Source organism: Diadema antillarum, unplaced genomic scaffold, assembly GCF_040938485.1.
Source record: "Diadema antillarum isolate AM-2024a unplaced genomic scaffold, OU_Dant_1.0 seq00000386_RagTag, whole genome shotgun sequence".
Taxonomy (NCBI): Eukaryota; Metazoa; Echinodermata; class Echinoidea; order Diadematoida; family Diadematidae; genus Diadema; species Diadema antillarum.
In genome coordinates, this window is record NW_027271384.1 from 1,297,510 (window position 1) to 1,322,840 (window position 25,331).

At 37.9% G+C, this 25,331-nt stretch overlaps 1 protein-coding gene across 2 annotated transcripts; it reads left to right on the forward strand.

Moving 5' to 3' along the window:
* Nucleotides 1–483: 483 nt before the first annotated feature.
* Nucleotides 484–18,611, forward strand: LOC139731902 (dual oxidase maturation factor 1-like). 2 transcript variants are annotated; one of them, XM_071642775.1, is made up of 9 exons: nucleotides 484–906; nucleotides 7,988–8,045; nucleotides 10,342–10,482; nucleotides 11,350–11,451; nucleotides 11,971–12,124; nucleotides 12,532–12,746; nucleotides 13,311–13,495; nucleotides 14,843–15,042; nucleotides 16,960–18,611. In XM_071642775.1, exons 1-9 carry the CDS (start codon nucleotides 742–744, stop codon nucleotides 17,066–17,068), a joined length of 1,329 nt encoding a protein of 442 aa, XP_071498876.1. In that variant the 5' UTR covers nucleotides 484–741; the 3' UTR covers nucleotides 17,069–18,611. The 2 variants fall into 2 exon arrangements, with proteins under 2 accessions (XP_071498876.1, XP_071498877.1); XM_071642776.1 differs by lacking the exon at nucleotides 14,843–15,042 and having other exon boundaries at nucleotides 492–906.
* The last annotated feature ends 6,720 nt before the right edge of the window (nucleotides 18,612–25,331 follow it).

Consider the following 25,331-nt stretch of genomic DNA (forward strand, 5'->3'; position numbering starts at 1 on the left):
TCTCTTCTTTTTCTTTTAAAATAAAATGCCCCGAGTTACGTGTCACATCGTGCCAGGTTTTATAAAAGGAAGACCGAAAGTAGTTCCGGCAACAATTACACCCCCCCCCCCCCCCTCCACATCGCAAACACACACACACACACACACACACAATGCACACACAAACAAACACACACGCAGAGAAGAGTGGGCGGAAACTCTCCTGTTCGTTCGAAACGAAACATTTGCATATCAAATCGGCAGTGGCTGTCACTCAGGTGATCACGATGTGGCGTTTACGTGACTCGGGGCACCGTTTGAGGTCACGTTATCGACGCAATTGGGCAAAGAGGCAAGCACCCTTGCATTCCCCTGCATTCCCCGTTCGAACACCGCAGATTTTACGTGGGGTACAGCAGTACAATAGAAGAGATACCTTGGCGTCGCACGGATGGACGCACCAGAGCTCTTCAGTTGTCACCGATATGCAAATTGTAAGAAATTTTATGCAAATAAGGACCAGGATTGTTCAGCCCTCTGATGCCACACAACAACTTTTCGCTCGTTTTGCTTTCCCCATGACTTCTAGGCCCTTTGCAACCCCGCATGAAAGCACAGCATTGATGTAACTAGGGTTTGGTCTTCGGGCATTGGTACTGGAGCGCCGAATTTGCGCCACCATTTTATTCGACTGTCGGTACATTTTGTAAATTGTGAACCCATACGCTTCTCTCTCTTGGGGTGAGAGATACTACCACCAAGATGGGGAATGCCTACACGGCGTTGCGAGTGCAGGGGTTGCCTACCTACTACCCCTCAAACAAGACAGCTGTCACTGCAGACGTGCTCGAGATCGGGTTCATCTTCGCCTTCGTCATCGTCTTCTTCTCATTCTTGGTCATCATCCCTGGAATTCGAGGAGTGCAAGTGAGTATTCATGCACATTTTGTCTCTGTCTCGTGAAATAATCCGTATTCATCATATTCTAGTCTACCTCCTATTGGGTCGAAAGTAGAAAAGGAATTGTAAACTTATAGTCTAGACCCTTGAACATTGCATGGCTAAAACGTGTAATCGTTAGATTTAGTTTTACTGACAACATAGATTCAAAGGCAAAGCAAAAAATGGAAGATGGACTGTAAATTATGTCAGAATTCGTAATTGTGTAAGAATTAAAGAAAAACAAACACCAGGGAAAATCGGCTTAAAAGTGCAGTTGTATTACGATGTCTGGTAAACGATATGGCGGAGATTTTTTCATATTTCAACAGACTGGAAGAGATCAATAAACGATAACGACATCAAAACAACAACATGAACATAACTGAAGGCATGTGTCCCCTCCATTGTGTGTGTGTGGAAGGGGGGGGGGGGTAGAATTCTTGGTGAGTTGTTCCGCATAACCCCATACATTCATTCCCGTTTGAATGGGGCCTGTTCGTGTTGTCTGCGAGTATGTTTGATGTTTCTAATGTAACTTTGAGGTAAAGTTAGAAACCATACCGTTCCTCTAATATGAGTATGCTGCATTCATCAATAATTGGCAAGCTAAGCTGCATGAAATGGCTGTTAAATTACCAAAATATCTTTAGAAGTTAATGGAAACACTTTGTAGACATATTTACAACGCGATGAATTTATTCAAAGTCTTGACGTATGAAATGAAAATCGAAAGTTCTGATAGGAAGTTTACGACTATGCTCACCGTTGGCACATGACAATCGTCAAGTATGTAAAGTAGTGCTCAAAAATGCAAATATTAGCATCACCGCTGAGAGTCAACTTTCCAGGAAAGTTACATTTGTATAGATGAAAATGCGCATCTGGTACAGCTGGTGATAAGCATGCAAATTAGTTGCATACTTAATCTTCTCTAGGTAAAACATACATATCTGTATATACAATACTAGTATCCAATAATATCATATTTTGTGATTTTGTTACAAAAGTATGTTTAAAACATGGCAAGGGTTCAATGTGTACCCCCTATAAAGTTGATCCTATACGAGTTAAGGTTATGATAACGGTAACAGAGTTGATATACTGTGCGGGCATACTCTTTTCAACTTCCTTTTTGAGGAGACCATAGGGGGTACCGCAATTCAAAGAACAAAAGCCCTATAGGACTTTTGTTCGCTGATACACCACAAGGTGGCCTGTACTTTATTGAAAGAAGAAGAAGAAGAATCGAGGTACATATGGTCTCCTCAAAAGCGTCTTTTCCATTCAACTCATCTCTATATAAGCAGTAAACCTTCTAAACATGCAGAGTTCATATTGAACAGCTTCTTTAAAGTACACATCAACAAAGATAAAATGTAAATTTTTGTATCATTCTCTGAAGTCAGTTTTATTTACCATATGCAGATGAAAAATTAAGCTTTAGTCCTTAAAATAGTTCTGAAATGTGAGCCAGGGAAAGAAACAACCAATGTAAAATTTTGAATCAGTATAATCAATGTTAAAGTTTTGTTAAATATACAAAATTTAAACAATATTTAAAACAAAAATGTTTCTAGACTAAACCTTCTACCGTTATGGTTTATTGAGAAAAATAGTGATATCTCCTTTAGGCCCTATACATTTTACTCTTTATTGCAAAATTTGTACATGATAGGATGTTTTGTAATACAACTGACCTGCACATTATGCATCAAATGTGATATCTTGATTTTTTTTTTAAATCACTCCGGATTGTAAACAGTACCTTTAAGATAAAAATTACTTTACAAAAAATGTATGCATATACAACTGAGGAACAAAGCTTGTAGGATGTGGAGCCACCCTCAAGGGAACTTCAAGCTCAATGTTTGTGTATAACTCCGGGAAAAGGTATCTTTAGAAGAAAAAAGTCCCACAATTATGTCAGCCTCTGTTTCTGTTATTACTGAAGGCAATTTAGCGAAGTTGATATGAATTTAAAAAAGGAAAAATCGGTATTATTTGTATAGAAAAACCGTCATTCCGAGAATCAGTTGTGTGTGTATGTGTTGATATAGGAAGCTGTAGACATACTCGAGAAGTGCCGTTATTTTCAAGGGATCGTCTCAACAAATTGATTAGAAAAATCATCCTCATCCAAAAGTATTGGGCATGTTATATACAGTGTATCTCATCTATGAGGAAATGCGATGAAACGGTTATATTTCCTTTTATATGCCATTTGAGCAGGCCTATAGTGTAGGGTAAGCATAGTTCTTATCCGAAAAAGAGAAGCTGCCACATTATAGACAAACAATCGTTTTGATAGATGTATCATACTGGTTCATCTAGGGCCATTTGGAATTGTATTACATTGATCTATTTGGTTTACAAGTCTGATCGCAACCTGTACTGTGGATCCAAAGCTCTTACATGCCTTCCACCTTTAAGACAAACTGTATGACTCTCGTACATGTTGTGATTGACTGGCGTACGTTTTTACTGAAGTCTGTTTCACTTCTTGTCTTATTGTAAAGAAGACTGAAATACAAATTCCCCGCTGTGAATTCTACAGTAAGCCAAAGTGTGTCTCAAAGCCATAATATTAGGAGTGCAAACACATTAGCAATAGCACAATTAGAGTCTATTTTCATTGAAACCTAGCTCACTTTCACTACGCAGCTTTCTTACACACTGGAATTTACAGATGAAGGTTAAGAATGACTCTACTGCATTGCGCATTGATCTTCCATTGAGAAAATCCACAAGCATTGTACATGTATAGTAAGACGTTGCATCCAGTTTGCTACTCAAAATGACAACACGAAAGACAACCAAGTTTAATTAGCTCTAACTTGGTGCTGCGATTAACGTCATCACTACATTGTCTCACAGCATAGATACGCATTTAATGACTTCAGCCAACATTAAACAGATTCCTTGTATTGTGTCGTATTCATTTTTTTTTCTTCAATAAAGTCCTGATGCATGTACTTTGAAAGCACATTATTCAGCCAACGAGACGGTCGTGATGTCTCGAGATAATATTATGATGGAAGACAAGCGTATAAATGTGTCCATCAGTACAGACAAATACGTTAATGCGTCTGTTTTTGTGCATCTGTATTAACGCATTTTATACATGCCATTAGCCATCTAGTCCTGCGGGAAAATTTTGCCGCAGAACTCATAATTTCGTTATTTTAAGATTGGCGACACATATTATTCGGAGGAAGATTAAAGGAGACCTCCAGATTTTAAGACTTTTGCGTTCGAACATCTATAAATTGGTTATACTGCATGGGTGCTGTATTTCAGAATATAATATGGTGATTGAGATGAAGAATGATTGAGAATGTTTTAAGAATCCATACCAATACAACTAACAAGGATAATGACATGGCAGCTTTACATAAGAAGGCATGGTTTGGCGCTCAAGGAGGGAGAACAAAGAGGAAAAACCATGCATGAATTCTACACAGGTGTAGTTGTTATAAGCAAATTACAATGTAATGGAATTACATTGCTACATTTATGAAATATGAGAGCCTCCTATGTCATCATCCTTGTTCGGTGTTTTATGTTTGGGGTTTTTCAGAGTATTTCATTGTTTGGGGGTTTATCTGCTCATGGACCACATAGTATATCCCACAAATCTATACTTGGCACAATTAGTCATTGACTATACATGATGCGAAATTGTATTAATTATCTAGAATGTCCCTTTGAATGGACCTGGCCACATTCGTTTCAGGGTTTTGATAAGTTTGAAACAAATGCCTAATGGTGTAGGCAAAAAACAAATGTACAAACAACAACAACAACAACAACAACAAAACAAAGATAGGGCACAACTGAATGACAATTTACAATTGTGTTTTAAGGAATTCTCTAATAATGAAAAGCATAAGAATGACAACTTAAAAAAAAGTTCAGCGCCTAATCCTGGAAATGCGGTTTCTGAGACTTTGAAGATTAAAGGAAAATCATATCACCTTGTGTGATCTTTGATTTGCGCTTCTCCTCAAAACATATTTAAAGATGTGGTGTTTCTATCGGATGAACAAGTTCCCCACACTTGGCGCCTTATGCATTCAACAACAGATCTTTTCCGCCTGTGCGGTCAAAGTAGTACAAAATGTATCGAAAGATTATCCTGGTCATTCTCCGAGTCTTGGCCGTAAAAATGTGGCATTGTTTCACTCCATCGGAAGAGAGTCTAATTTCTTTTCATCATTCCGTGATATTTTTTTTTTCACTCACAGCACGGCATGACTGCTCTTAATTGTTGTTTTCACATGCGATACGCACGCCAACGAAAACAAGAACACGCACGGAAGACTGCTAAAATTAGGGGACTTGTTATTACACACACAGTGAAAACAAATTCACAGTCGTTACTTGTTTCTTAGAAGTAGAAGTAACACGCTTTCATGACGTATCGAATTAAACAATGAACGAAAGTGTGTGGCTTACTATTTAAAGAATATAGGTTAAACACATGCTAGAGAGAGAGAGAAAGATTTTTTTTTTCTGTGTGCGTCATATTAAAACCTCCACTCCAAAATATGAACCGCGATTATTTAACTCACTTCCACATTATTCGGATTTCATATTCATATTTGAGAACGTGCACATCAAATTTCGACAGTGTTGAATGCCGACTTTTGTGTCTGGCTTTGAAAAAAAGAAAAGGTTACATCCGAGGTTGATATATAATTATAATACACCAACGGTACATTAACCGGATCTTTGGTGTCAAAATAATACTGCGTGTTACTATTTACGGAACAAGTGGACAAATGCGGAGGAGAATTTCTCCGACCTTAAAGATAAAAGATATTTCATCCGTTTGACACATGATGTAAGCTGAACAACCAGGGGGTGTTTCATAATGCTGTTCGCAAAGTTACGAACGACTTCAGAACGACTGATGATCAGTTCTTGTGCTGAATCATGGAAAGTCTGATAAGTATGGCACATCCGAAATGATCATCAGTCGTTCTTAAGTTGTTCGTAACTTTACGAACAGCTTGATGAAACAGGGCTCAGGTCTTGTCGACCTTTGCCGCGTGACGTTTGTGTCCTAGAAGGTATATCTCATTTACCATGAATAACCCTTTTGTCAGCTTGGTAAAGAGTTGGTATAACCTTTTGTGCAATTATTAGTTGAGAGAATGATCCCAGAGGAAACGATTGTAACAGTTTTATCAAAATCGAAGTCCAGTTGTAAAAATTGTTTTACTCAAACAACAATCACACAAATCTGGAATAAGAGAGAAATAATAACTCCTTTTTGTAGCTTTAAAAGGATTAAACTTCATTCGTATCACCTGATACTGTCATTCCATCTTTCTTCAAATCAAGCACCATATACACTGTAGTTTGATATCAGTGAAGTGAGGCCGATAGGGTTGCATGGGAAATGAGATGGTTGAAAATAAGAAATCAGTTTGCTCTATCGGCGTTGCTTTCGATTCGAACCTATTTCACAATTACCGTCCAAATATTTCGAAATATTTTCGAGAATAGTAAAAACCAGCAACCTCAAACTGTCGATCATTGGAAAGGAGGGAAATTCATACCATGTAAGTAGCACGTAAAATAACTTTGTGTAATATTATAATAGCCTGAGTAAGAAGAAAGCTTCCGCGATGAAAGGCAACTGCCGGGTTAAAAAAAAAAATAAATCTTAGGATGGTATAGAGTGGAATCATGCAGGATCGGTGTGAATTTCAAATACTCTCGAGAACGCGTGTTTTTGTATCTGAGTCAGATAACACTACAACGTAAGTGGACAGAACAAAAGTTAATTGTTTTCCCGCCAAGCGTAATAGCTAAACCAAGTTCGAATGTAAACTGAGGCAAGGTGTATTTGTGAAATATAAGACCGTTAAGTATCAAATTACTTTAGAAAAAGAAAAAAAAAACAAAGAGGAACGTAAGATGAGAAGATCACAAAGATGTTTCTGAAGCAGATTGATATATTTTTGTTTTAACCCGTTAACTACGAGATTATACGAGAAATATTCAAGGACTATTTACAGTGCTGACCCGTTGAAAATTGTTTGCAGATATGACCTTCTGATGGTATAATGTTGTGAGATATTACTGAACTGATGAATTGTCCAAATATCTTAAGTTTGTGGTGATCCAAGAAAATTAGTGAAATATCTGTCTTTAAGCAACCAACGTTTTCCTTCTTCTCTTAGAATTGACAGAAAATTTAATCATTGATATTTCTATTTCATTTAACACTAAATGAAACCTCAAAGTATATATCTTTGATGCGGACGGGATGGGAACCCTCCTGCTATTAACACCAACAACGTATGAGTGAACATCATATCGAACACAATTCTGAAACTTATAGGTAACTGAATGCGTGCTCATTTCCTCGTTGCAAAAGGGGTGCCTAAACTTGGCATCGAAACTATGGTCTCGAAAAGAAAAGAAAATAAAAGAAAATGAAACTAAGACGTGGCATGCATAAAGATGCGACTCCATTCTTAAGCACAAGATTAAGTGTTGTGGCAGTAGTAGACTCCCTGTTAAGAAAAGTGTTCAAATTGCATATAGAACAACCTTTGATTAAAAAGGTTTTTAATTTTCACGTGTGACATCGGTGTGAACACACACCGAGACTTAAACCATAAAAAGAAAAAATAAGAGTGCCAAAAATGATCACATCTTCCCACTGCTATTGTTGCAACCAACTCTCTAGTGTCCAGGTTGGACACTATTTGTTCTCTTCCCTGGGTTGTTGTTTTCCATCATAGAAAGATTGCTCCGAAAATGGCCCATAATAACAACAAATGGTCCATGCAAACTGGATTATGAGTGTTGCGATGCTTTAGGCATGTGAATGGAGTAGAACATGATTAGCGTTAGCAGTGTATGATGTGAATCTTTCCTTTTTTTTTATTCAGTTCGGAAGCTTGTAAAAACCATGTCTTTGCCTACATTTCCCTGCTGCTTTCCTTTATCTGCTTACAATAATGGTTTTTAAGTGTTTTGACTGTAATCAAGCGTGTGTTTGCATGATACTTACACGATGTCGGTTTTCGTGTTTTGTTTTCATTTTCAGAGATGCTACAGTCTCATCAGAATCACCATAAGTCTGTTCATCGGAGCTGGAATCATGTGTAAGTTTTCTTGCTTGCAAGGTGGTAGTATTCACTAAGCTTTGATTATCACTGTGTCAAAAGTTTTCAAAGTGCGAATCGTTATTAGTTTACTCATTATTCAAATAAGTATTTCAATTAAATGTTGAAATCACAGTTGAATTCATATCTGACTTCAAGGCATTTCAATTCACTTCGTTTCAAACTGATCATCTGAGCGAAACAAACGCACGGACGGAATGGAATGTAATCTGTGTTTACATCCAGGGTAGTATCGTTGACCCGTCCAAAGCAGACATGATGGTTATGGCCAAGATGCAGAACGAGCATAAAAACAAAGATCAAACTTGAGTATTGAATATGCTCTTATAAGTGTGCTATACATTCCTGCTATTAAGCAGAGGATAGAGAAGAACATAGTACGAGTACTCCTCGTGAGTTCTTCCCGTTTTCTCTGAAAGAATAGTTGTACGCTAAGAAAAATGGGTTTAACGTTCACCTTTTTGCCGCATTGGATGGGAGCACCTTTACTGGTGCAATTTTGCACCTTTCAGACCAGAAAGGTTCCAAGTTGCACCTTTGAAGGTGCTAACTGGTCTGAAAGGTGCAAAGTTGCACCCGAAAAGATAGTGTGACACTGGTAAAGTCGCAAAGTTGAACCTATGTCATATTAATCAAAACTTTTAACCCATTTAGGACCGCTTCTGTCCGAAATGCCGTTGACACTTTATACACTGTACAATTGCAGTTTGTGACAAGATACTTGAAAAGGAAGAGCTCTGTTACGTGACCAATGAAGTATATCTCAGTCACTTATTCTTTAGTCTTTCTAACAAGCCTCCAATGTTTTACGAATGGCCGGAGCTGCACATAGTGATTCTCTTGTCAGAAGACGTTTCGCAAGTTGATATGATGTTTTCCTTGGAACTTGAAATGTAACACACACACGCACACACACACACACACACACACACATACACACACATATACACGCACACAGAGTATGAAAACAAGCTTCGAATAAAGATTGTTTTTGTTATTTGACAATACACTGTTTTGCTCGTGATTGTGCACTTAGTATCTTATATTGAATATTTTGGCATTGTCGGACGCTTCTGAGCTCCTCTCGCAGACTGCACGAATCTCTCTTGCCGAATTGACCTCGCCGAGAACTAGGATAACTACCCGGAAGAAATCTTGTCGCATGTCTATTAGGGATTCTTGCAGTCATTACTCAAGTACTTGAAGTCTGCAAGAGACGAACTTCACTCATGTTAACAGGAACTGATTTTAATAAGATAGTATACACAACAATGCCTTAAATGGGTATATTGTGGATGAGGGTCACACAGTTTAAAACATTAAATGGAATGCCATCTTATGATGAACTCTATTTCATTTTTTACATTATTATTTCAGTACTATTAAAAAGCACTATCAGGCGCAGGGCTGACAGTTTCAATTAGTCAATCGGTCCATAATGCATGAAACAACGTAGTGGTCATGATAAGATGTAAGGTTGGGTTGTCCTTGAATTGTGTGTTAGCAAATTGCGTACGTGCGGGAGTAAAAAAAAATAAGAGAGAAGCGCTAGTGAAATGTATGCTTGTTTTTAAAGCATGTTATTTAGTGTTACGTACAATTGTATATCCACACATCACGTGGTATATGATAGAGGTGCATTCAGTATCCTTACGCCACACATATTTTAGTGTTTGTGTTAGCTACAGCAAGGACAGTTTTGGAGCAGCAACTTGTATTATTTGAGCAACAGTACAACATGTAGTATCGTTTTGATCTCAACAGCGTTTGTGGTTTGCAAGGCTTGACTATCGCGATCTGTTTCTACATGTTCATCTGTTGCCATCAATATAATACAAGGATCTATTTCGATGTTTGTTATCGGTATTTTGATAAATTATCTGTTTGTAGTTGAAGGAGAAAATAATAGTTTCGCTGATAAAATGACAATGATGATGATAATGTTAATGATAATAATAATGGTTATAATGATAATGATAATGATAATAATAATAATAATAATAATAATAATAATAATATTCATAATGATGATGATAATAATGATAATAATAATAATAATAATAATAATAATAATAATAACAATAAGAGTAAAGGCCCTACAATAAGTGCAAGTATATTCAATTTTCGTCGTTCTGTTTGGAAAAGTGCGTCAACTCGAGCCACCACATTCATTCCAAGTCCCATGCAGCCTGTAAATAACCATAGTACAGTAGTCTGGTATAAGATGATGCCCATATATCAATGCCCCTTGGTAACTTTTGTCCCTCGCCAACAGTGTCCCTGTGGGGCCAGGAGTGGGAAAAGGCCGAACTGCACGACGTCACCACCTTTTACAAGGCCTTCTCGACCGAGGAAATCGAGCACGCCGACATCGAGGTCAAGATCGGACTCAACAGCGTCAACATCACTCTCAGAGGTGAACGTCAGCCCATCAGGGGCGTCAGTAGAGAGAGAGAGAGAGGGGGGGGGGGTATATAGGGAGAGAATGTTATCAGAGAGGGATGAGAGAAAGCAGCAACAATTTCGATACTTTTAGGTTCTGTTCAAGTTCAGCATGCCACGTTTTGCATGTTAATCAATCGATTAATCAATCTCAATCAATCACTGACTCACTCAATCACTAAATCAATCAATCAACCAATCAACCAATCAATCGATCGATCGATCGATCAATCAATCAATCAATCAATCAATCAATCAATCAATCAATCAATCAATCAATCAGTCAGTCAATCAGTCAATCAATCTATCTATCTATCTATCTATCAATCAATAAACCAATATGATCTTATTCAGTATATTCAAATCCAGTTTAATCAATCAATTGAACATCCTTCAATCGATTTATCAGACGGGCCTCACTCATGTAATCAAATCTCTCAATCAGTCAATAGTTGGTCCAATCCCGTCCAATCGATCATTCAATCAAGTAATTGTATTCAGTTGTAATCCAGTTCCAATGCAATCAGTCACACGCCAAAACATGTGGATAGGAAGAAAAATGTATAATTGTACAGTATATCTGGATAGCTAGCTCTCTTATTTCAACACTTTCAGATAAGATATCCAGATGAGAACGCCCCCTTCAATACAAAAGAAGAAAACGTCACACACACACGCATACACGAACACGCACACAAATCAAGCAAAAACATAACAAAAAAGCAGAACAAAAGAAAAACGTCAATTGCATGGGGTGGTTATATTCCCAGAAAATATGTATTTAATGAAATGTTTGTAACCATTCCCCCCCCCCCCCCTTTCCCCCTTTGTATCGCAACAGCTCCAGACGGCATCCTCAAAGAGTATCCGGACGAAATAATCAACTACAATGAACGCTTCAATTTCTACGGAGGCCAGGGACGAAATGGCTTTGGACGATTCTGTAAGCTATTATGTTTATTTTGATGATGATGATGATGATGATGATGATGACAGAATAGTGATGATGATAATAATAATGAAATTAGTGTTGATGATAGTAGATTGTAGTAGTTGTAGTAGTAGTAGTAGTTGTGATAGTAGTAGTAGTAACAGTAGAATAGTAGTACATGTAGAAGTAAGAGTAATAGAAGCAGCAGCAGCAGTAGTAGTAGTAGTAGTAGCAATAATGATAATAGCAGCAGTAGTAGTTGTTGTAGTTGAATCCTCATCATCCCATACTAAATTCACAGTAGGCCTATACGTATCACGTTGTATGATTACATTGATATTATGAATAGCGAGATGTTGTTCTCCTTCACCAACCAGTCTTTTGGACGCGGATTGTTGTTGTTTTTTTTAAATGTACATCTCTAGGAACAAGTACTGAGGGTTTCATGATTCCCTGGGTGCAATTATCCCATAAAATTAATTTCTAGACATTATTTTGATCCACTCTGCTTTTCTCACATTCGGACGGCAGCTGGTCGAATCAACCGGGAGTTCCGGGAAGCTCAGTGGTCAGGGAAACCGTATCCGGTTCTGTGGATAGCCGAGTATTTCACTCTGGACGGTGAGGATATCCGATGGGGACGTTCGTACCGCATGGCCGGCTTCTATTCCTACATCATGGTCTGGTAAGTAGCCTCGGGGTCGCAATTTCATTGAAAATAATGACTCTTATGCTTATTTGCTATGATCGCAAAAGTAGAGAAACATTCCAAATTCAACTTCTTCTTTTTTTTTCAGATTGAAGTGAAGGCATAATGAATAAACCCCTAATTTAAAGCGTTACAGACATGCTCCTTTTTAAAACCACCCTATAGTTCTGTCATCTCTGTAACGATGCCTCTCACATAAAGAAAAGAATCGATGCCTCTGACATAAAAAACAATCGATGACCTTGTAAATAAAACAAAACAAATCGTAACTTTTACTCCGTATACCGAGTTCCCAACTTTGCTGGTGAAAATTGTTAGCATATCCGTCACCATTGTGGGCACTCGTTCATTTCAACCCCCCCCCCTTTTTTTTCCCCACATAGGCTGGCGTTTCCACTGTGGGTCCTAGCCAACATCCTTCTCTTTATGGTGATTCGGAACGGCGCCTATTTCCTCATCCTCACCGGGGGCAGCCTGCTGACGGCCAACGTCCTCTATGCCTCCATCCGCTACGGCTCCGAACTCTTTATACCCTTCTCTGACGAACACATCCTCCGCTTCCACAAGGGACCGACTTTCTGGCTTTGCCTCGTATCCGGTAACTAGAATGCTACCCCCCACCACCACCACCACCCAGAAAAAGAAAAGAAAAAAGAAAAGAAAGAAATGCCCGACACCACAACATAATCATTATGATGAGTTGGTATTTTTACATCCCTCCCCCGTCCGGAATGGCCACACATACATAAATGTTCACACACGAACACGTTCATTATCATAAAAAAGAATTCTTTTACGGCTGAATATAATAGAAGTATCCTAGTAGTAGTAGTAGTAGTAGTATAGTAGTAGTAGTAGTAGTAGTAGTAGTAATAATAATAATAATAATAATAATAATAATAATAACAATGATAATGATAATGAAAAATAACAATGATGATAATGATGATGATAATAATAGATTCATAAAGAAAAATTGCAAGTTATGATTGTATCACTTTGTTCTGCATTTTTATCTTATTATCAGTAAGGATCGTGTGTTAGGTCTTTTTCACGAGATTCTCCGTGGTCTTTTCAACGAGATGAGTTCGTGTATATGACAATAATAATCTATAACAAATCCTATTGGTTTGCTTACGATTGTCATTGATCGTCTTCTCAGGTCTGGTCTCGGTCATCAGCGGTTTCATCGTGCTCGTCATGGACTACCTGTACCCACTGGAGATCGCCACCTTCTTCAACGTCGACCCCTTGCAGGACTTCGAGGAGACCTTCATGCTCGATCCCGGCCAGGGTGTGGACGGCGAGCATCTGACGAGCGGCAAGGCTAACGGTGACGGTGGAGAGGTGAGTGCTTCGTTTTTCAACCTACTCTAGATAGCAGCTGTGGGCTATATACATATATATATTAATATTATGTCTATTTCTCTCTCTCTTTCTCTCTCTCTCTCTCTCTCTCTCTCTCCCTCTCTCTCTCTCCCTCTCTCTCCCTCTTTGTTACCCTTGATGTTAATCCACGATCCCTTGTAGACAGCACCTTTTGATGTAATTCTACGGCTAGTGTCAGATACTAACGGAAGTTTGAAAAAATGTCCAATTTTTCTTAATAATGTGGCATTTATACTGATAGTGCAGTGTAAGTACGGATGGTTTTCGAAAGGGTATGACAATCATAATACGTTTTAACTGTCTTTAAAAAAATACCATGCAAATTAAAGTACTAGTACCCATGAGTGGTGAGTAAGCTCCGGCGACCAAGTACTAGTGTATAAAAATGTGAAAGTGAAAGACAGAGCGAGTCATGTGTAACAGAAAAATAAAGATGAAAAAGTAAGGAAGATATCCCCTTCGTGCGTCATGGGATATCGTAGACAGGCGTGGTTCATTGCCAAGATTTCCTATTACATGTGTACCTGAAGTGACGGCTTGCCGCATCGTCGGTGGAAATGGTCAAAATGACGCCATGTCATTAAATATTAACCAGCCGTGTAACCACATTCCCGGTTTCACTTCCAAGTATATCGTTATTCAAAGATGATACCAGTATAGGACAATGAAGTCAAAACAGCGACAGGTGTAAATTGACATGCCTTTTACCACACCTTTGGCTAAGAATCCTCCGTTTTGGTTTTGGCGGGGTTAAGGAACTACAATAAGTCAAGTAGTAGTACCTAGACAGTATTTCCGTGTACGGCACACGGAAACTTGTGTTTATTACTCAAATTTGCCCCGGGACTATGACGACTATCTAATGTGTGAAATCATAGAACAGTGCATGTTATCGAGACATATTGGGATGTACAACAATACGTAGCAAAAATTGTGCTTCCTATAGAATAGAGTGTGTCAGATATAGAACTTGAAGTCGTAGTCAAAAGACTATACATTGTACTAGCTTTTACTAGTTGTCTGTCTCGCACAGTCTAACATTCTGTCTTGCTTTTAGTCCGTTTTCTATCTTATATTCATCATCTCCCACTTAATAATATACTTTCGTCTTTCTGTCTGTCGTTTTGTCTTTCTGGATGTCTGTCGGTCTTTGGTAAAAACTAACAACAATCGGAATATGTGTTTGGGGAATTCCCACACCATCTGCACCCCAACCCCACCAAAAAAACAAACAACAACAACAACAACAACTGCTAATACTACTACTTCTACCACTACTACAACTACAACTCTCTGCGAACACAGCCTGCCCCGGCTGCACCGGCACAGCCCAAGGGCCGGTTCGAGTACCGGTCGCGGTTCCAGTCTCGCTTCGCCAAGTCGAGACGGAGACCGCGGGAATCCAAGCGATTCAACTCGGCGATCCAGGGCTCCACAGTGGAGGAAGAGGAGGAGGAGGCGTCGGCGTCGGCTACAGGAGCAGCGGCTGAGGCAGCAGCACCCGAGTATGTTTGGACGCTGCCCCTCTCTTATCCGCACTATATAAAGGACAGCGGGCCCATTCCCATTGTCGGCGGTTTGAATCATGCATGCACCAACTACTAGTATACACGCACCAACCATACACCAGGGGTTATAAACCCTCCACCAGGGGTTATAAACCCTCACATAAAGAACATCATCCTCGCCCTGCTTCGAAGTTTTGTTTCGCTGTGTTTTGGTTTTATTTTCTTTTTCTGCTTCGCATGTTCTCCACACTTATTTCCTTCTCACCCCGTCTCATCTGATATTAATAGCATGTTGAACATCTTTGTTGTTACTCAAGCTGTATTCTCAAAACCCGAGCTCAATAATCAGGGTTTCATAAGCGTTGTATAATTATTTTGTTCAGAGGTGATTCTGTGTGCCTGTGTGTGTGCATGTGTTTTATTGGCGCTATCAAATACAATGTATTTGAATAACTGCTTGCATGTTCTTAGATTTTGATTATGATACACAACATTTGCAATATTCATTTTCCCTATACACCTATTTTCATATTACACAAACCTGGTTGATAAGGCGAAAATACATGCACATTATACGTACATACATATACATACACACACCCATATTTCACGGTCACTTTTTCACTTACAATCGTGAAATGAATTTCTGTTTTTAATGGGAATCGGACGTTGCTGTAGTTTCGACTGTAAGAACTCATAAAAGCTTGTTTTGTGTCCTGTGTTTTGTTTTATTTCTGTTTTCATGAGAAAGGAGTCCTGTGAAAATGAATAGTTTCATACCTTGGGCTGCATGATGAATTGTATGACATGAATCCCAATACATTGCATGGAAAGAGTTGTGAAGTTTACATCACATTATTTCATTAGACCAACACATTTTTACCTGTCTTGTTGCTGGATGTAAGTAGCCATACATTAAGTTGTTTCCTGTTGATCAAAGTAGAGTCCTTCTAGCGTGTGCTAACTAAAATGAATTTAATGACTATATACCCTGTATATGACAACGGCAATATTTCACGTTTCAAAGACTGATTGATAAAGCTCTGGGACCCGTTTCATGCAAGAAGTTAGCTAGTTTTGTTAGTTTGCAATGCCGGAAAAAAATTGCTACGGAAACAACCAGGAAGCAATCAATAGGGTTTGAGTTTTTGTTTTTGTTTCGTTTTGTTTACTTTTATTTTTGTTTTTGCAACTATGTTTATTGCACCGTACGGTGATGCTAAACACCTTTGTGAAAAGACAAGCCTTAATATCACAGCAACACGTGTGTGACAAAGTCTGTATCACAGGGAAGTAATTCATCAATGGAGAACCATCAGCCTATTAACATCTACATGCATGTTTATTTTTCATTCAAAGTATTAACAAGGTAAAAAAAACCCAAAAATCTATATTCCGTAAGAATGATGCACCAAGGGGAGATGTAAATGAATGAAAAAGAGAAAGATATGAATAAAAAAGAAGTGTTTTGGATCATAGTTGAAAGACGGTGAGACTGTATTATAGCCATGTTTCCGTATCCAACTTCTGTTGTCATATTGGTCATATTATTCTCCTCATCCGACCACTTCAACATAACTCTAAAAAGATATCAAGTGTTAATGTTAATTGAGTGCACATAGAAATGAATTTGTTTTATAGTGTTTTGCTCCTCACCGTTTCAAATTATGGTGTATTCATAAAGTCGCCCATTTATTGATTATGTTGTATTTGCTGTGTTGCGGACTTACAAATAGAAGAGAAATATGGACAAATTTTAAGATGATGATAAGAACCTCCGGGGTTGAAAACATTACATTCACATGGTATCGTGGTGACAAGAATCATTTTTGTTTATGTCCTTCACATGTTTATATATATGACTCGATATTGTTGTGACCCTTTGAACTTTTTGCTCTTGACCTCGCTGTACAGATCGTCTGGTCCTACCAGTCCAAGCATAAAAGATCTCGAAAAACACACCGACGGCATTCCGCTGGAAAGGCTGGACGCTACTCCAAGCGAGCCGACAACGGACATATGAACGAGGGCTTGGAGATGGAACCAACGGACTCTGGCACGGCAACGAGCAGCGAGGCGAACGGAAGACCGAAGAGCGAAGCCGCCCTCTCTCTCGGCGCCGAGTTGGACCAGGAACCGCAATTGGAAATCAGTGCTGAACAGTAGACATCGTCAAACACAAAAACAAAACTGAAAAATATGAACATTACGCAAGTGTGGCACAATTTTCAGTAGATAACAACAGGGAATGGTAGCCCTCATTTTACTTGCATACAAGGGTCTGACACAAGAATGATTGCAGCTCTGACCGTGTCCTAACGCAAACATGGCGCAAAATAAAGCACATTCCAACCAGTGCTATGAACAGAATACTACAGTTACTTATGCACAAGTCAACATTGGATAAATTAAATTAGTTGAAGCAGATAGCAAAATAAAAATGGAAGAGGTGTGCTAGTTCCCTTTGAAAGCTCAAATTTGCATACGAAGAAAGTTTTACTACAGTACAACTAGTCCTGATGACATTACAAATAAAAAACGGACCTTTTTATGGGATTTTGAGCACTCACCTGTAAAAAGAAAAAAATCTGTTGTGTAAAATAAACGTTTGAATTTCTCTCTGTCACTTTATATTGCTCTTCACATTGGTCAAAGTTTTTGCACAAATAGCAACAAAAAAGAAAACATTTAAAACTGAATAATGTAGGTATGCAAAATGGGGGTTACCATTCAAGACTCTGATGTACATAATATGAAAAGAACTCAGATAATAATGATAACTTCATTGGTATATTTGTCATGTATAAATTTTTATGTAAGAGAGAAACGATGCATAAACATATTGAGGTACTTTGGTTGTAAATATACATAGTAGTAGTATTTAAGTTTTGGAGAGAACAGGAAAACTTATCAGCAATAGCATTTTTATTGAATTTATTCACACACATTTACCCAAGCCTATATAATTGGCAGAATACTATTGTTAGCTACACAAGACAATTTCCCACAGTTTTTTATACTAATGCATAATTAAAAGAAAAAAGATATGTACCTTTAAATATGTGCCTGCCATTTTAATAAGGGATATATATTTTTCTACTTGTAGTGTCTGTCTGAGATGTGTTGTTAAGTCATATTCTTGAAAGTCTTAAATGTGGTATAGCATGAGAGAATGAATAACAGCACTTGGTAGAAATCTTGGAAATAACTTTTATCTTGTTCCTGTGTGTGAAAGAGTTTCAAGAAAGAAAAAAATATGTTGGAATGTGTCTATTCGTTTGATAAAGGTGTTTAGGTGAAAAGCTGATGTCTGCGTCTTAAACATAGGTGCCATGGGTGCCGTTGTCTACATACAAAGATCTCAAAGCATATAGCTACTCTATGTGTAATTTCTATCATAGTACAGACTTTTAAATTGTCTCGCAAGCTGCCGTCACACTGGCAAACGATTGCAAAGTTTACGATCGAGAAATCTTCGCAATATTTTGCCCATGTGACGGCGGCTTCAGTGTATTTTTACAACGGGAATTTATCAATAAATGGTTGTTTGAAACATCAAAACGAAAGTTTCTCTCATTTTGTCTATTTCATACTACAAAATGTCAAGGGTAGACGGAAATGTAAACTTGAATATAGATGGTAACCCAAACATGTATGTTACAAATATCCAGAATCGTTAATAAAAAAACTGAAAATTAAATATTCCCATTAAGAGAGCACTATGATGAACCAGTATGCAACTTGAACAACCATGCTTGCAAAACACCATGCTTTTGGAGCTTTATCTACATGAACACAGATATGCACTTTAAAGCATGGTACAATGTACTAAGAAATATCTTAAAGATGCATATTATGAAAACACTATTGGTGTAACATACAATTTGAGATTGTTGACAAAAACGTCACTTCCACACAAGCTGCATTGAATTCTTCTGTGTGGCCGCTTTTGAAATTGAAGGAAATTTGCAGCAGTGAGATAAGACATTCCAAACTTAGTAGTCCAGCCTTGTAAGGAGAGAGTACCCCACATTTTTCTATTTGATTTATTTATTTTTTTATTTAAGTGAAGTCTGAGACCAGAAACAAAGATTTCTTGCAAAATTGGAAAAGAAATGAAATCGTGATCGAGTTCTAAATATTTCATAGAACAGTAATAAATGACTTAATCACATCTGCAAATCAGATGACATGTTATTACATCTTTACTCTTGCATTGGTAAGTGGATATACGCTATGTATACGTATGTGTGTGCATACATTATATATCTATAATGTACATATTTATATACATACATATATATATATATATATATATATATATATATATATATATGTGTGTGTGTGTGTGTGTGTGTGTATGCAAATCTTAATATATGTATCCATTGTTTATGTAAATATATATATATATATATATATATATATATATATATATATATACATATATAAGAAGAGTTTGTTCGCAAAAACCGATGTCAATTTTTGAAGATTTTGAAGCACGGTATCTGTCATAAAGTACAAAATAATACCTTTTAAATGATATATTGGTCACTACATATAAAGGTACATTTTTGAAGTTATGGTCAAAAGAAGCAAAAATGTTCTTATTACTCTCTATATTTTTCTTGACTTTTAATCCCAAATATCTCCATTTGGCAAATATGGACTTATCGGTTTCTGCGAACAAACTCTTCATATCAATATATAATATACACCAACTTTTTTGTATGGTGGCCTGAAATAAAAGGTTACATAATCCATTTTGAATCTCAAGTGCCCGATCAAGTCAACAAAAGATGGCCTTTTGGGAAATTTGGTGGCCTAACACCAATTTTTACTAACCCTGGGACACTGCTAATGTTGAGCCATGCATATATTGCATGTTTAGGCAGTTACAATGATGCAGAAACTACATGTATGCCCCCCCCAAAAAAAAACAAAAAAAAAACCCAACAACAAACAACAACAACAAACAAGCAAAACAGTTGTTCGCTAAAAGACTTGGTGTGAAACATACAAACTTTTCTGGGATTCATATTAACAAAATAAGTCGGTAATGAGTCGTGTGTATGCCAACAAGAGACATTGTAAGCAATGATTTCCTCTGTTAAACTTCCCAATGAGACCCTCTTAGTTGCACAACTTACCAATTGTGTGATGGGACCACTAATCTACTGTTGGGTAAGATATTTTCACGGCATGAAGTTTTCACGAATTGGAGTTGACGGCCTTTTTCGCCGCATGAAATCTTTGCAAACTGTCAGTGGCTCTCAATGCATATAGTGTGGACAAGAACTTTCCTGTACATTTTAATTTTGCAAATCTTGGCTCTCGCGAAATTCTTGAAATTAAAATGTATGCGAACATTCGTTTTAAAGTATTTGATTTTACTTTATTAACACATCAATGTGCGCAAAGAGTGGGGGTCCCCCTCACATTTGCATGATAAAGATCGGTGGAGGGGTTCTTAGATGAGATCCATGTTTATCTGAATGACACACTCTCTCACTGATAATGAAATGAGGCAACGGTCCAATACCACAATCATTTTACTTTGTCCCTTTTATTCAAGGAATTTTAGTAAATAAAAGTACAGCAAATCCATTGTGACAAAGTTCAGTAAGCCATCACTGGCCATCCACTGGCCAGGTCATGACCAAGGTCACCTTTCACACATCTTGCTTAAATCTAAAATACTCTTTATCCATCAAGACACATTCATCAGTAACCAAGTACAGCTTTTTTTTTTTTCATTCTTATCCAGATAATAAACAAAGTTATATCTCATAGTATGTCCTCATTTGTCTATTCATGTCATAAAACACATTTATATTGTGCCATCAATGAACGAAAAAAAAAATGAACCTAAAAATGTTCCACTTTCAAAATATGCATATTAGCACCATACAGGGATATGATGTAAATGAAGATGATACAATGAGAAGGCTAATCACACAAAGTACAACTATTTACTCAAAATCAAAAGGAAAACTTAGCCTGCTTTTAATCAGATTGCATCAATTGGAGTGATCAGGTGGAATTTCAAGTGTGAAATGCCCTATAGATGTTGTATGGTTTGCATCACACTAGCTAGCACAAGCTGAGAGAAAACTTGCTAATGACAAAAAATTTCAAGCCGCACAAACTTCTGTTGATCTGTAAACCTGCGATAATGCATTGGGATGTGAACTCAACAAGCAAAGACTAGAGATGGAAGGAGCTATCATTACAAGCATGGCTTGCTTCTGAGTGCCATAAACATACATGTAGTCCTGCACATTCAAATAGAAAAATAGGATGGCCTGTACCGAATGCACATAGTGATGACACCTCACTCATCTATGGCATCTTCCAAACTCGCCCGTGTGCTGGGAGAATTTGGAAGGTGGTCATTCCCAAAATGTAATACATTCATCCATGTAGCGCAATTCATTTACATTTCCAGGATCATAATCATAACACTTGCTACTAAACTACATGCAGGCTTACCGGGAGAACCAGTAGGGGTACCACAATCAATTCAACAACTATTACATGAAATAATAACATCTGTAGCAAAACCAATATCAAAGCAAAGCCATCCAGTCTTTGCCGGTAATTGTACACTTTCTTTATAAACGAGGCACATTTTCATATTTTGAAAATAATCATGAAATTACTTAACATCTGAGATATTATTTTTATATACACAATCTACACAAAAAGAGAGAAAAAAATATGGTTTCAAAACAGTACTTATAGCATAAGTGCCCCATATATATATATACATATATATATATATATATATATATATGAAGGCATATATATATATGAAGGCCTGTATTTTCAAGCCAACCACTGTTAACCTGGTCAATCTAGACTTGGGGGAATCATGGGCCATTTTGCCATCAACCTTCTGTAGACTACACACTATCCAAATGCCCCTAATGTTGTGCACAAGCACAATATTGTCAGTAAGGACAGGATTTTTTCCAATGCCCCAAATTTCCCTTGGCTATCATAGGAACCCCTGTGATCTGCAGCGCAGGTTAAAGTACATCTACAGCACACTTCTTACGAGTGGAAGAAGGGTGTTAATGCTGTACAGAGTCTCTACACCATTAGTGGCCACCTTGTTCTCACACAAGAAGAAAAAGAAAATGAAACTCCAGATGACAACATAACTTTGCACCTTGTCATACGTACAAACTTCGGAAAACAATTGGACAGACATGCTAATTAGCCTTCATGTAAAGATAAAAAGCTAAAATCCACCGAAATATAAGCCACAAAAATGTGTACACATAAAAACAAATACGAACACATGCTCGTCATACACCATCACCTGTGAATGACAAGTAAACAACTATTTCCTGGTGGACTGTGCTTTTGATGTTTATGAAAGCACACTGTCAACATTTGCAAACCAGAATTCTTTTCAGGAGACAAAAGATGCCTGATGTATCATGCATACCTGGATTAGCACCACTGAGACTGTGGATGCCTTTTGACATCTGCATAATGGTTGCTTTACTTTGTATAACAATGCATTTCTGCCATATCCTGCAGTGACAGGGACCCATGCCAGAATTCAGCCAGTTTGAGGCTAAAACTGGCTGGAAATCTCATCATAGCATGCCGTCCTATATACCTACTTTTATCCCATTTGAAGGCATTTACAAACTCAAACAAAAACACACACACACACACACACACACACACACACACACACAAAACCTGCCAGGTACATCTGTAAAAAAACAAACAAACAAGGAAACAAACAAACAAACAAACAGCAAATAACAGGAATGTTTCAGACAAACTACAATTGTCATATCAATGTCTGTCCCAAAAGCAGTGATGTCTTTTGTGGAGAAGGAGGAGGAGTCTATTTCCAGACATCAAAGATAAATTGTTCATACCCAGGTTTATTCTAAAACACATTCCTAATGGCCATTGGAGTCATAAGCCACTGAGACCACACACCAAAAAAAGGGGCTCCCTGTTACCTGCAAACTTTACAAACAACAAAGCAACATGTATTCAGTAAGTTTTTGTGTGTATGGGGTTGTACTGGTCCACTGAATTTCTCATTGACCCCAATGCAAGATTCGGTACGGGAAAACATCATGACAAACAAACAAACAAACAAAACAAACAAGGAAAACAAGCAGACATCTCCACTGTCTACTCTCCGCAGAGAGGTGGTTTATGCAGGTTCAGGTTATCAAAGATCCTCAATGCTTCTCTCCTTTATGCCTGCAACTATACGATTGATGGCGGACATTACTGGAGCTTAAGCATTGTTGCCTCAAAGACTTGTATTGTTGCTTGACATCATCTGATGCCCATTAAAAACAAAAACATAAAAAAACCCGATAGCACACCTCTTAAGAAAGATCAAAATAGGATTCATACTTTCACTTCTAGACAGTTTTCAACTTTATCTGCCAAGACAAAAACAAAATGTATCAGAGTCAACATCCACCATGCATATCATGACATCTTAATCACTTTCATCTTTACCTTCACAGATACTTCTTCCTCTGCCAAATCACAACTGCGTCAAAGACTAATGACTTTCACACATTTCTCCTTTGTTTTTCTGTTATATTCTCCAACTGCTTCCTTTCCCTCCAAGGTCAGATTTTAAGGATTGTTGCCTTGTTCTCATTGCATAGAAGAAGTGAACTTCAACCCAAAGGAAATTATACAAACAAGTGTAGATGCTCCGGTAAGGCTCAAATCTCAAATCCGGGTTCTCGTAGTAGTTACGTATTGGGGCTTTTCTTTCCCCATCACTCAAACTTGAGAAGACAGGCCAAAGAGGAAGAAGAAGTGAGAATGAAGCAAAACAAAATACAAACAAAGAGAAAGCCTGAAATTTCACACCACACCACTTGGTACAATATCCCAGAGTTTGTAGCACTTCAATCATCCTCACTCTAGCCTACCACAAGAGGAGAATAATGCTTAAAATGAAATGGGTCAGACAGCTAGAAGTTGAGTCTTTAAGAGAGTTTGGTTTACTTGACAAGTTGAGGCCCATGTGTTGCACTCTCACTGGTAAACAAAGATGGCTCACTTTGAAAAGCAACGTGCATCTTAAGCTTTCACTGCAAACAACTTAAAAAAAGAAAAGAAAAGAAATCCTCTTGCGCTGTTGGACTGTAAATGCTTGAGTTCACACCGAAGAAAACAAATAATCCCTTGGAACAGAGTTTGACAACCACAATGTTTAAAACAATCAGAGAGGAGAGGAAGGGAAGGCTCGAACACCAGCTGAACACTCAAACATACACACACACACACACACACACGAGGGAAACCTAGAAGAAGAGAAAGAATTAGAAGCAGCAGTCGACAGCATGGAGCCAAAAACTGACAAAGGTGTAAAATGATCATTTAGACCAAAAAAAACAACAAAAATGCTCAATTCCAATGAAATTCAACCCCACATGTCTTTCATTCCGACTAAATGAACTCTAAATTGCTTTAATTTGCTATCACTAGTCAAGTGATGACATACCTTTTCTTCTCATCAGCCAGTCAAGTATTTGTGCATTTATATCTTTTATAGATCTTATTTCATTTACCCCATTAAAGAGATATAAGTACTGTACATTAGATCATGGGCAACATACTGGAGAAAACCAATTATGTGAGGCATGGGGTATGTGCACTAGGGCGCGTCAAACAGAATAGGCTGGGAACAAGGAACTGGCGGAACTTGCGGAACTCGCAAGAGTTTCGATGAAAAGTTGGTCGAGTCGACACCGCACGGTGCCTTGTACCTGTGATCGTAGACACTTTGAGTGGAGTCTTTGTTTACACACTCATCAGAGCAGTGGAGCAACCAGTGTCCCCATACCTCAGATGTGATCATGCATGCCTACTGTAATGGCAGCTCACGATCAGTCAGTGAGAACCAACCCACTCACCACAGTGGAATGAAAATATGCCGCAACCAAATACTGTAAACTTTCAGGAGTGCTTCTTGTACCTTTTGGAATGTCCAGCAATATGCAATGCAACATGTGCACTCAACATTAAAACATCATGCCTTTTTGGAGGCCAAAAATCACCACAGTCAATTCCGAATGTTGTGAGCATCTATACAGAAAAATATGAGCAAAAAAAAAAAAAAAAAAGAAGAAGACTGAATAAGAATGATATCTATCCCATACACTGCTCAACACTGACGCTTTGTGTACATCTAGTATCCCATCAAACAAAGCCTGAAAGCCTACTAAGCAATAACAGCAATCACAATATTGGAGTTGTAGATGTTCTCATACTGCAAAATA

Bases quoted from the DNA above. Each gene is read 5' to 3' on its own strand.
- LOC139731902 (XM_071642775.1), top strand. From the start codon at position 742: ATGGGGAATGCCTACACGGCGTTGCGAGTGCAGGGGTTGCCTACCTAC. The intron at 907-7,987 runs GTGAGTATTCAT...TTTCATTTTCAG, and splicing joins CTGGAATTCGAGGAGTGCAA to AGATGCTACAGTCTCATCAG. The intron at 8,046-10,341 runs GTAAGTTTTCTT...CCTCGCCAACAG, and splicing joins CATCGGAGCTGGAATCATGT to TGTCCCTGTGGGGCCAGGAG.